Source organism: Enhydra lutris, unplaced genomic scaffold, assembly GCF_002288905.1.
Source record: "Enhydra lutris kenyoni isolate GAN:26980312 unplaced genomic scaffold, ASM228890v2 scaffoldscaffold26, whole genome shotgun sequence".
NCBI classification, from domain to species: Eukaryota; Metazoa; Chordata; class Mammalia; order Carnivora; family Mustelidae; genus Enhydra; species Enhydra lutris.
Window position 1 is genome coordinate 2,472,585 of NW_019154110.1, and position 13,667 is coordinate 2,486,251.

Sequence of the window (13,667 nt, forward strand, 5' to 3'; positions counted from 1 at the left end):
ATATGTTAACTCAAAGCTGTAGGTGTAAAGCCAATGCTAAGCAACTCTCCCAGACATGTCTACTTTCCCTATGGTTAATAAAGCTTAAATAAAAGGATGCTAATAAAAGCACTGGGAAGGTCAAATTTGTAGATCTAAATTTTTTATTAGGGTTGGGGTTTTAAATTAAATGTTTAATATACAACCTCCCTTAAGAAACATTTAAAAAAAAAAAAAGGAGGCATTTAGAAAGACAGGATCCAGTTCAAACCAACTTGGTGTTATGGTGCTACTGCAGCCTGGTCGGATAGTCTGGTGGGAAAAGACATCTGGAGCATCTGGAGCAAGGGACAAGGAAACTGCTCTTCTAGTCTACCGCTGGCTGGCTCATATCTCTGATCACTACTCACAGGAGAATAGACTAGGGTTTGCTGGAGCTCATAACCTTCCTGGAGAGACCAGGAAGGAGTCTGACCCTGTCCACTTCCCAGCTTCAGACTCTGCATCTTAAATTTCTGTGAAGATGTTCTTTCTCTGTCTGCACATGAGACACTACTGAAGCTGGGTCAGGGCAAATTCCCAGCCACGTAAGAATCTTGCTGGTAAAAGAGGCCTTTGGATTGCCTCTTATGGTAAATAACCAGTGCCTCCTTTGAATATTACTTCTAATGTCCTCAGGCATCATTCCCTACAGCTCCTCTATAAACCAAAGAGGATGCTACCATCTTTGAAAAAGTGGGTTAAAAAAAAATGGGATGAATGATAAATCAAGACTTTCTTTTTCTCTCTCACTTTCTCTCTCTTTCTTGCTTCCTTTCTTTTTTAAATCCCTGTTTCTATACAGAACATCCAACAGCATTGCAACTGAGCCCAACACAAATAGGAAAACTTGCCAAGGCAGGGGCTATAGGGACAGAGTATGGTCCCGAATGACCCTGCTGGACTTAATGGTAGAGATCCACCACATTTAAACGAGCCGTATTCTTGGAATCATCCTCCACATGTTGTCTGGGTCCCTTCCACACTCACTTGCAACTCACTTCAAACTTTCAGGTGTTTGTGACGTTTTGAACACCAGAGGGCACAAAGCCAAATGGTGACTAAACACTTGAGACCAATTTGCTGGAAGTGGGGCAGGAGAGTGAGCCTTCCCTGGCCGAGTAAAATACCTATGATGCCATTTTCTTTACGTGGCACGTTCATTTCCTGAGGACCCCAAAGAGAAAGTGGACACTGCTTACTCGAGGGAATCCACACCACCTGCTAACATGTGCAGATGGTTCAGCGTTGTGATCGACGTGGTCAGGTGGCGTTTGGCATGATCTAGCTGTTTAATATCACGGGTGATTTCTTTAACCTATGGAGTGAGAAACCACAGGAGAAAAATGAAGAAGGTTTAGAAACATGGAAATCCATTTGCAAGTAGATCCACAAGAAAATAAGGCAAATGATGCAAGGAAAAACAAAAAACAAAAAAACCTGAGGTCAGCCCCTGGAGAAAACACAGACATTCTCATCATATAAAATCGAAATACCTTCCAATCAGTCCATTTAAATCTCATCTGGCATTTCTTCAGAAGACTTTTTACCCAGAGGTACAAAATCCTCAATTGTGAGAACTAAATGAACTTTTTTTTTCACCCCAAAGGGAGCAATCCAAATGGCAATTTAGTATGGAGCTTACAGGGTCCAGGAGCCAAGTTTGGCACGTCTCCTCTGGAACAAGGTCAGGAAAGTATGCCTTCTGACAGGAGGGCTGCCAGGTTCGATACAGAATGGATAGTATTAGGCGGCTAATTCTGTTGAAACGATCTTTATTCATGAAACCAAGGTTTACTGCCTGATCCCCAGCAAAGAAAGACTTGATCTCAAATCTCAAGAAGACTAAAATAATGTAACATATGCCTAACATGTACTGTTAAGTCTTCAGGAGCAAGAAGGTAACTGGGGAAGTAAAATTCAGACACTGTTGACCCAGTAGATCCAAGAGAAATAAACTCTACCTGGAAAACAAGTATATTTCAGTCACTAGAAAAGCACATTTGGTAATAAAGTGGGAACAATTCTCCAACTTTACTAACATCTAGGCAGAATGTCCCACTAAACTGCCTGAGCTCATGTTGACCAAGAAACTTCCTGAAAAGCAATTTGGTTTCCCAGGTTCTTTGATACCTAGAAGGAAGGGGAGTGCCCTGGACACTAGACACAAATATTCTAGTCCCTGGAAAGACCCAGCTCTCATTAAAAGTGAAAAACGTGGGGAGTTAGGTTCACATGATCCGATCTTTCAGAGTTTGATCACCCTGGGTGAACCCATAAAGTAAAGATGATGACCCTTACAGCTTTGTTCCACACCCACAAACCTGCTAAGCTTACCTGGATCTTGGCAGTAAAAGTCTCTCTCACAGGGACTTCCCCATCAAGCCCCCTCTCCCTGTTACTCTCAGGCCATCAAAGTATCTCTACCTCTGTTCCCTGGGGGTAGGAGCAGGGGTGTGGGAATAGGCTGAGAACTTCTTTTTTTTTTTTTTTTTTTTTTTTTTAAAGATTTTATTTATTTATTTGACAGAGAGAGTGAGCACAGGCAGATAGAGTGGCAGGCAGAGGCAGAGGGAGAAGCAGGCTCCCTGCTGAGCAAGAAGCCCGATGTGGGACTCGATCCCAGGAGGCTGGGATCACGACCTGAGCCGAAGGCAGCTGCTTAACCAACTGAGCCACCCAGGCGTCCCTAGGCTGAGAACTTCTTCACGGAATAACTGAGCTTAGGGAAAAACAAGATCAGGAGTGGTACAGTGAACTAGTATAGAAGTGTGGTCCTAGGATCTGATAACCCACTTCCAACACTGACTCATCACCCACTTTTCTACAGAAAAATCCCTGCACCTCTTCTTAGCTTCCTCAGCAGTCTCTGACTATTGCATTAAGAATCACAGTCATCTGTGACTCTTCTCATTCCCACATCATTATTCAGCCACTAAATCCTCAATGTTCTTTCTGTGCCTCATCACAAAAACTGTCCCTGTCTACTCATCCTTCAGGCCCTCCCTGGAGCTCTGCACCAGAAGTGACTGGTTTCTCCATTCCCAGTACCTTCCGTCTTTCCCCATCACATATCCTGTCTTTCCTAAACAAACGGAGCTCATGCAAAGGATGCTCAGGTCAAAGTCACAGGGATCATTATACCTGGAGTTAATGTGCCTGAACTGTAGCCAGGGGCAGCCAAAAAAGGACAAAACATGCTATGGTAGGTTTTGGAGTTAGGCAGCTCTAGGGTTGAATCTCAGCTCTTCCACTCACCAACTCTGTGTCCTAGAATAAGCTCCTTAGCCTCACTGAGTCTGTTTCGTCACCTGTAAGATGGGTAATCACGGGGCACCTCGGTGTCTCATTCAGGTACGCGTTTGCCTTGGGGGCCAGGGCCCTGGGATCCAGACCTAAGCCCAAGGCAGATGCTTAACAAACTAAGCTATCCAGGTGCCCCAATATATAAAATCTTTAAAAAAAAAAATGGGTAATCATAAAAATAATAATGATAATAAAACCTAGTTGATTAAGTTGTTGTGAAAGCTAAATTAGATTACTTGTATCAAAGGATATCTATGACAGTAGCTGGCACCCTGAAGGAGCTCAACGAACATCCATTCTCTCTCCAGTCCCTCCTCTTCCTCCCTTTAGCAAAGCACGAGCCAGGAGAGCAAACTGCTGGAAAATAAAACATCTACTAACTCTCGCTCTTCAATGAACAGTGGATGGCGCTGAAGCAGCACATCCTTGGGGAAAGAACCACAAATCTGAATCCCTCTCAGATGACAGACAGCTGCCTCTCAAAGCCTACTGAATTCTGCGACAAAGCACAAATATTCATATTTTCCTTCTGATGAAAGGGTTCTGTTCCTCTGAACCCTCCTTTGGTAGTTAAGGCCCGTAACACTGCCTGCCTGGGAGGAGGAACAGAAGAGCTGACGGTAAGAACAGCAACAACCGATTCTCACTCAGGGGCTGTGGGTATCACATGTGATCTCATTTAATCCCCACGATCCTGGGATATACCCAGGACTATTACCTCCATTTTACAGTGATGAAACCAAGGCACAGATGGGTTCAATGACTTGCCACGGTTTGTAAGTAGAGGGGCTGGATCCCAACACAGGCAGCCTGCCTTCAGAGGTTGTGCGCTGCGCTACTCTGTCAAGCTGCCCGTCCCCCTCCCACTCCATATCCTTCCTATCTTGCCAAACGGCCACTGAAAGAGAGCTGCAGGATACACAGAAAGGTGACAGCAGTTCTGTTCCTGTAGTAATAAATTAGAAGAGGATGTAGGGCAAGAAGACTGTAAGGATTCGGGAATTTCTGTAACCAAAAGAAGTGGGGGGGGAATGACATTAGCAATGACTTCAGTCACAAGCCTAGTACTATGCTCAGTGCCCTTCATACATTTAATTTTCCAAGAGTCATTTAAGGCAGGTGTTATCGTACTTATTTTGCAGCTGAAGAAACTGGAATTCAGACACAATTCAGAGATATGATACTACGTGGTCAGAATGCGAGTGCAGGAGCTAACATTTTATGGTGTCCCTTCACGGAGCAGGAGTGGGGGAGGCTGGATTCCCAATGAGCAGATAGGCCTCCTGTGTACATCACCAGGGAACACAAATTTGTCAAGGGAGAACTTAATCAAAACCATAAGCACGTATTGTGGCAGGAGACGCACCCCCCCACCCAGATCCAGTAGCAGTTTTCACGCTACACCATGTTACATATCGTGTATCTCAACTGAGAAATATACAACATATAAAAATGCCAGTGAAAGGAACCCGAAATGACTAGAAAACTATTTTGGGGAGAGAAGAAGAAAACTTTTCCCATTTAAAAATAGGGCTGCAACTGCAGGGCAGCTGGGAGGGTGAGTCACCGTATGTCTAGCAGCTCCTCTTGAATCGATCTGGAAGGTATTCCCAGGCCTTGATTCAGAGATGTGGGTGCTGTGGCTGGCAGTGAGTGGGAGAAAAAGCCCAGTAATCAGAATGACTGGACAAGAACTGAACTTTCTCTTCAAGTGCAAGAAAGTTTGGAAGAAAACGAAACTCACCATTTGCTCTGATTTTTCTGCTTTGTCTTTGATATCTTTGATTTTGCCGAAGAGTTGCTGAATAGCTTTCTGAGCCTCTTCAAGTGCCTAGAGTAAGAGAAATGAATGACAAACATGAAGCAACACAAGATAGCACCAGTCATTAACCCATAATCCTGTCTAGTTTCAGAAGAAAACTACCACAAAGCTCTCTGGATTCACTACACTTGTGTAGACAATTTCACTGTGCCCAAGCGGTAGACAGACTCTAGCATTCGGATACAGGCAAATACACAGGATTCTTGCCAACCTGAATCATAAAGTTTTAATTTAAAAAACAATCTCCCTCCATCCATCTCAGGGATTACTACAGGTTTTTAAAAAAATTTTCATTTTATTTAGTTTTATTTTATTAATTTTTTTATTTATTAAATTCTATTAATTAACACAGAGTGTATTATTAGTTTCAGATGTAGAGTTCAGTGATTCATCAGTTGCATATGACACCCAGGGCTCATTACATCACGTGCCCTCCCTAATGCCCATCACCCAGTTACCGCATCTCCCTACTCACCCTCCCCTCCAGCAGCCCTCAGTTTATTTCTTATAGTCTGAAGAGTCTTAAGGTTTGTCTCCCTCTCTGATTTCGTCTTATTGCAGTGTTTCGTCCCTTAGGGATTATTACAATATTGATAACGACACATAAATAAGATATGCATATTTGTGCCTTTTTGTGCATCTGTTTGTACACGCACACGTCCATAATAACCATCAAACCTTATAGAGAGACACAGGTGGCTGTAAGTTGGGAGAAATTCTGAATCTTGCAAGTTCCAGCAGACTGTACTTTCAACAAAATCAACCATACCTGGGGATTCCAGAACTGTGGCAAACCTTACAGACGTTTCTAGTACCCTGTTTAGAAACCTATGACATGAAGTTAGAGACACTTAAAACTAACGGTGAGGGGCACCTGGGTGGCTTAGTGGGTTAATCAGTGCATCAAAGCCTCTGCCTTTGGCTCAGGTCATGATCCCAGGGTCCTGGGATTGAGCCCTGCAAAGGACTCTCTGCTCAGCAGGGAGCCTGCTTCCCCCTCTCCCTGCCTCCCTCTCTGCCTACTTGTGATCTCTGTCAAATAAATAAATAAAATCTTAAAAAAAAAAAAAAAAGTACCACACCAAAAAACAAACTAATGGTGAGCCAAAGGCTTCTTACTGGAAAACTGAGAAGATAGATGCCACACATTAAAAGTACACTAAGCCATGGTCACGTCTGTGAGTAGGGGAAGGAATGTTTGCGGAGTTGTCAGGGTGCTAAAACCACACACATTCAGAACATTTGTACTTGGAAAAGATGCGGCAGCCAGAACAACTCACACTGCATTTCATCAAACATATTTTATTTACGCTGGACTGAAGAGTGGCCTATCCCAACCAGGCCTCACGAGCCCTCTCTGAATGTAACGATAAGGCCAGTGTAAGCCTAGAGCCGTGTGCGGCCCTCTCAGCCTGCATAGAGAAGCAGCCAGGCTCCCTGACAGCGCCACCCCACAGAGCCGAGACGAAGGGAGAAGGACAGAAGCCTGGACAGAATGATTTGGACTCCTGTGTCCAGCTATACCCAATGAAAAAGCTACTCTAGACCACAAACTCACACGTCTTCTCTTTGCACTTAAAATCCCCCCAAAACAAACGTGGGGTGGCTTCTGCAAATTCCTTCCTGGCTGGAGGCAGGGTTTGTGCCTTCCTTTCCTTCGTAGGTTTCCCAGGCTGTCCACTTCTGATACTGGGACTCCTTGTTGCTTCTGGAGTTCCTCGCCCCGTGTGCGGCTCAATCCCAAACAGGAGATGCACACGCTAAGCTGTTGCACATGACTGTGTTACGGCTTCTCACATGCATGTCCAGAAGGTCCTCTGAGAAGCCGTTCCTTTAGCCCACTGTGGCTGAGCCTGAGGGGACATTATTCTGGCAGCGGCTTATACCCCCACCTGGGGCAGGCCAGGCTGGCGCGTGTTCTCTCTGCTGGATCGCTTCACTTTTATCTACAAAGGTCTGTGAGCAAAGGAGTTTTACACTCGTGATTTCTGCCACCTGGACATAAGATCTTAATCACCAGAAGGTCTGGTCTTCAAACAAGAGTTGGCATTGCTCCTGGAGCCCCAAATACCTAACTTGGGAAATGTTACCTACAAAGTAGGAAATGATCGAAAGACGAGACGGAATGGAAATGGGTCACACTGAGCAGCTTCTCTCAATCCCATTCTGTCCCAAGAGGGTGCCTCACTTGGCCATCTTTCCTCCCAGTTTCCTGCCATCCTGCCCTTCTCACTCTAGGACTCAGCACCCCCGAAACGGCTGTGGTGGTGTGAGAAAACCCTGTGTTTTCCAGCCAGCAAGCAGCAGTGTGAGGCCCACCTCGGCCGTCTCACTCTGTGTGCAACTTCTCTGGGCATCTGTTTCCTCATCTGCAAAGTGGTGATAATGGCACTTACTTCCACGGTTCTGGGGAAGACTCAATGACATAACAGGTATAAAAAACTGCACAAATATTAGGTTTATTTCCAGGGCTCAGGACGACCCAAGCAAATGCATGCTGCACCTCTGCACAGACACAAAGAGACACGCAAATATAATGTCCCCTTGACCATGCCTTTCCTTCTCATTATGACCACAGGGCTGCCCACTATCTGATGCTTCCTACCCTAAGCCCCTCCCTGAGTGAATCCTCGTCTAGTCATTCCATCTCCCCATCCCAAGAATTCTCTTCCTCATTTCTAAAATTCACCTCCTCAAAACCAGCATATAATCAAGAGTCTTTTGAGCGCTGCTTACTACCATTATCACCCAACTTCAGACTTCCTAAGATTATGAAAAAGTCCTACCAATATTAAAATGATAAAAAGGAATAAAAAATATCGAATCTCCATTTACAACCAAAGGAGGGAAGTTTCAAAATAAAATGTTCAACACAGCTACCAACAGTGTGCAAATCTCTGCTGTATCCCATGGCCTAGTTCAAATGCCACTTCTTCCCCTTCCCTCCCAGTGCCCTTGCCTGTAAACACGCATGCAGCACACAGTGGAATCAATTCATTCATCATCTGGGTGTCTCTGATCCTTTATGCATACTTAACATTTTTAATAATTTTGGGTGGGAATGTGTCTTTTGGTTGGACCATGACATTCCTAACAGGGATGGATGTATCTCATTCATTGTGACTTACTGGCACTGAAGGCAGTGCCTAGAATACTACAGTAGGCTCTCAATACATTTATTAAGTTGAATTTTAAAATCCATCACGGTACACAGACACACACACACACACACTCCATCTTTGCTCTCAGGAAAGTCAGGTAACAAATACATTAACCACAGTAGTTCTGGCTGTGCCAGCATTTCAACTGCAGACCTTCTTTCAAGCAATATAATTCAGTTTTGCAATCCTCCCATACTGAAAAAAATACAGGCTAATTAACCTAGGCAATGAGACAGGAAAATGTTTTACCTTGCTATGCTATCAAATTTTATAAAACTGTAGCTAAAATAGTAAATTACTCACTCATATATATGTGTGTGTGTATACACATATATATACACACACATAATTATGTATTTTTCATATATATACTTTATATATGTATATAAAATTTCATCCACCCCAGACCTTCCATATATTCCTCTCCTCTCCATTTATGAAAGACATTTTTCTATGATCGTCTTTGAATAAACTATATTTTTAGATTATCTCAGATATCTGTAAACACTAGATCATAATTTTTCCTTCAGAAATAATTGCTAAATCATTGTGTTTTGGCCATGCTGCTCAGGAACTAGAAAAATTTTAATATCCACTTTATTCAATCAACAAACACAATACTAGAGATGCAGGGATAAAAAATGTAATTCCTGCTCTCAAGGAGTTTATATTCTCATAAGGCAAATAGGATAATAAATAGTAAAAACATTGAGATATGATAAAGATATGTACAGAATGTTGTGGGAGCCCAGAGAGCCCATTGCCAGCACTGGCTTTTGTTTGTTCATTCATTTGGTAGGAGGAGAGAAAGAGAAGGAAGGGAGGCCACATATTCACTGTGAAGGCCACAACTTCACAAACTACGATTTAAGCCAGAATGTTTTAAAATAATAGCAGTAAGAGTAGGGAGTACTTTAAAAATGCTATTTTAATTAATAACTTAAATTAATAATACATTAATAAATTAATAATTTTAAAATGCTATTAAAACTATTTTTCAAATCTATACTCTTGCCACAAATTCTCACTTTCCAGCCACAGAGAACTTCACTGTCTTGTGACTGAAGACAACCTCTATCTGAACTGTTACTCTGTCAGCATTTCATTAATTCATTCCTTCTATCATTCAACAAATATTTATTTAAGATTTTATTTATTTATTTGACAGAGAGAGAGCACACGGGGAAGCAGCAAAGAGAGAGGGAGAAGCAGGCTTCCCGCTGAGCAGGGAGCCCAATGCAGGGCTCGATCGCAGGACTCCGGAACCAAGACCTGAGCCGAAGGCAGACACTTAACTAACTGACTGAGCCCCCCAGGCGCCCCATCAACAAATACTGAGCATCTTCCATGTACCAGGTATTCCTCTAAGCACTGAAAACCCAATAGCAGATGAGACAGACATGGTCCTTCTCCCTGTCCTTAAGGAACTTACTCCAAGAAGTGGCATGTGGGGGAAGATATTGGAAAAAAAACAACTAACTGAAGAAAGGAAGGAGAAAATTTCAGAGAGGGACAGGTGTTTTGGGGGAACTAAGGAGGGCAGTGGGAGTGAGGGAGATGGTGGTCACAGAAGAAAGAACATATGAATTGGGACCTGCAGGATGAGGAACAGTCTGGATTTTCAGATCTGGAGTAAGAGAATTCCAAGTAGAGAGAACAGCAAATAAAAGATCTTGTTGCAGAAGAAGACCTCGGTGTTTGGAAGGACCAAAAGTAAGGCAGCGGACGGCAGGGTCATCGAGTGGGAAGTGCCAATAATTTGGAGAAGCAGGCAGGTGCTGGAGCCTGGGGGGCCTCAAAGGCCTGGTAAAATCACGGGATTTTGTTCGAAGTGAAATGAGAAGCCACTGAAGGGTTTTAAAGGAGGGACTGGCAAACGGTTTACATGCATAAAAGACCACCCTGGCTGCTGTGTGGCAGGAGCTGTAAGAGGCAGGCATGAAAGAAGAGACTGCTGGGAAGGGCTGGTCTAGGTGAGAAACAGGGCAGGTCTAGAGCAGGCTGCCAGCGGTGCTGGGAAGAAGCCGAGTGACTGGGATGTCTGGGAAGATCTCACCTGTGGGACTCACTGATGACTGAATGTGGCTAATGAGGGAAAGGAAAGAATCAAGGATTACTCTTTGGACTCAGAGCTCAGCACCGAGTCTGCCTGTCCCTCTCCCCTTGCTCCTACCGCTTGTGCACGCACGCGCGCTCTCTCAAATAAACAAATATTCTTTAAAAATTTATGTACACTAGGATTGAGAATTACCACTGATTTTTACTACAGGGACGTTGCTGACGACCTTGACAAGAGCAGCTGCAGTGGAGTCAAGGGGATGGAAGTGGACTGTGACGATGTGATGAATGGAGGCAAGTATAGAGCAGGGGCCGCCACACAAAATATTTACTATCTGGCCCTTAGCAGGAAAAGGATGCTGACCCCTGGTGTAGATTATTTTTTCAACATGTGTTTGCTACGAGAGGTGAGAAAAATGGGGCAACAGATGGGAGTGAAGGGAGGACATTTTGAAGACAAGCAATGCTTGCACCTGCCAAGTGTGGGAATGATTCAACAGAAGAGGAGAAGCTGCTTCGGGAGGTTGGAAGGGCGGATGGTAATGGGACAATAAGAGAAGAGACAAACTTTTTTACAAAGTTCTGAGATTATTTAGTGTAGAAATGTTAGCTCTTGGGGCGTCTGGATGGCTCAGGCGGTTGGGTGTCCAACTCTCGGTTTTGGCTCAGGTCATGATCTCACAGTCGTGGGATTAAGGCCCCGAGTCGGGCTCGGCGTAGAGCTGAGTGTGGAGCCTGCTTGGCCTTGTCTCCTTCTGCCCCTCTCCCACCACTATTCACGTCTGTGCACGTCCACGCACACTCTCTCAAAAAAAAATGTATTAGCTCTCAAATAAGGCTGTAAATGTCCTTTAGAGTGTAGACCAAGGACACGACTGGCATTCTTATAACCCCTACAGGTTCAGGCAATGACCCATTCTGGCTGCCAGAAGGACAGGCCCAGTTTCTGACTACTGTCTCAGTATAATTATTAACAGCTTCTTCTGGAAAATGACTCTGGGGACTGAACATATATACGGTCACATCACCTACAGCCTCTAACCAAAGCCAGAGCACAGCTGGAACTTGCCAAGCACTTGCCAAGTCATTAAAATTGTCACGGGGCACTTCCCAGAGGAGCAGCCATGCTGAGACCACTGCTCTGAATGCGGGGTGCTGACACCCCTGCCTTTCCCTAACTAGCAGTGGTTCAAAAACGCTGTACCACACTTTCTGTATGGCAAATATGGAGTCTCATGCCCCTGATGCTGCAAGGGGTCAATAAATTCTAAACCCTCTGGAGTCTTCTAAAAAATGTCAGGTCATGGTATAAAAAAGCACTACCCGAAGGCCAACTGCCCACCAGCAAGGACTGGCTTTTTGGGGCACAGCTTGCACAGAATTCTGTGATATTACTGATCATGTCACACACAGTGATGCTCTCATGGCATTAGAAGAACCATCTTCTAGCCAAATATCCTAAGACACATGACATTCAGCTGAGAAAGGCTAAAAGGACCAAGTTCAATACCTGGGTGTAAGGTCTGAAGAAGCGTGCACGATCCCTTCTCAGACAGTTTCCAGTCGAAGCTCCTTTCGATCTGGCATCCTACCAGAACTGTCTTTGCTGAAGGTACCACGTTTTTCTTCCAGCAAACAAGTAAGATCGACACAATCCTCCATTTCACAGTCTTAAAGAAAGATAAACTGTTTGCCAGATTTTTTTTTTTCAGACTGGAATACTTCTCGTTATAACAATGTACGAAGTTGGGGCACCTGGGTGGCTCAGTGGGTTGGGCCGCTGCCTTCGGCTCAGGTCATGATCTCAGGGTCCTGGGATTGAGTCCCACATCGGGCTCTCTGCTCAGCAGGGAGCCTGCTTCCCTCTCTCTCTCTCTCTCTCTCTGCCTGCCTCTCCATCTACTTGTGATCTCTCTCTGTCAAATAAATAAATAAAATCTTTAAAAAACAAACAAACAACAACAACAACAACAAAAAACAATGTACGAAGTTGAGGAAATTTAATAAAACTCCTTTTCCAGAAATCAACAGGTTTCTTCTGAAGCTCATTCCATTAAGTGCGTCCATTCTCAACACATACCCTGATGTTTGCTATCTAATCTCTAATAATCAATGACATGGGAAGAGGAGTGTTTTGTCATTCAGAAGGATCATTAAGGACTTATAAAAGGTTTAGATTTTATTTTCAAGTAACGCTAAAATACTTTTACTGCCTGGCTAATCAGAAAATGTGCTGAAAGATAGGTTCTGGAGCTGTCCCTAGAAACTCTTTAAAAGAAAATGTGGCTACTTTCCCATTCCAGGCTATATGTGGATTAAAAACAGAAGTAATCACCCAAAAATGTCTGCTTTCAATCTCCCCTTACTGGAATTTCTAAACCGAGCACAGGAGCGTGGCTGCCGCTCAAATTCGAGGGTGTTACTAAGCGGCAGTTACTACAGTGGTCCTCGTTAGAAACTCTAATTCTACCACTGGGAGAGACAAAGCCTCCCACTGAGCTGGCTTAGAAGGCGGAGCAGAACCAATTAGGCTATCTCTGTATTTTTGTGCATCATTAACCGTAACCGTTATTTTTCATTTTCCTTGCCTCCCAAAGTAGACCCCAAACAGACCATACCAAAGCCACGTTAGGTCATGTGCACAGAAGACAAGCAGCATGGAACCTGGCACTGCAGACTCTACTGCTTTTTGCTTTCATCTTTAAAAAAAAAAATTTCTTTTCCAGAACTGTCATTTGCCACCTGTGTAGACAGAGGACATCTGAGCCAATGGAAATGTCTTGAGAAATTAATATCCTCTTTGGCTCTTAGAGGCATGTAATTTTGTAGTTTGCTCTATCAGAGAACTGTATCGCTTTTATCCTGTGAGTCCACACAGCCTCTAAGAGATCTGAAACCAAGATCCCATTTGTCACCACTGCAGGAAGGAGGAAAAGGTTAATCATTTTCAGAAAAAGTGGTATGGCTTCATGTTCCTTGAAAAAATACAGTGCTAATACTCAGGGTTCCTGGGAAGAAAGTTATATTTTCCCACTATTCTGCTATCGTTTCTGTGGCCCAACTTTACATCTGTCTGCCAGTTCCTTTCCTATTGTTTGGAAAAGCAGTGCATCATATTAGTAAAGAGCAGGGTTTTTGAACAAGCAGACTGAGATTTGAGTGTTGGCCTTGCCACTTACTGTGTGATCTCTACCAAGCCGCTTTACTTCTAGGAGGCACAAGCTCACCATTTCTAGAACAGAAGCTCCGCCCACAAAGACAATTTGTCAGGAAGGGAAACCGGGCTTATTTGTGAACACCTT

The 13,667-nt window shown here is 43.9% G+C and overlaps 1 protein-coding gene across 2 annotated transcripts in view; it reads right to left on the reverse strand.

Annotated features, from left to right (window-relative positions):
- The window catches only part of LOC111151584 (VPS53, GARP complex subunit), a 142,350-nt gene that overhangs the window by 101,394 nt on the left and 27,289 nt on the right, over positions 1-13,667 (reverse strand). The window contains exons 5-6 of one of the 2 annotated variants that reach the window (XM_022509660.1): positions 5,069-5,155; positions 1,221-1,336 (exon numbers count right to left, since the gene is read on the reverse strand). In XM_022509660.1, coding sequence (XP_022365368.1) covers positions 1,221-1,336; positions 5,069-5,155 — 203 coding nt within the window. The remainder of the gene's footprint in view (positions 1-1,220; positions 1,337-5,068; positions 5,156-13,667) is intronic. The other variant, XM_022509661.1, reaches the window with a different exon arrangement.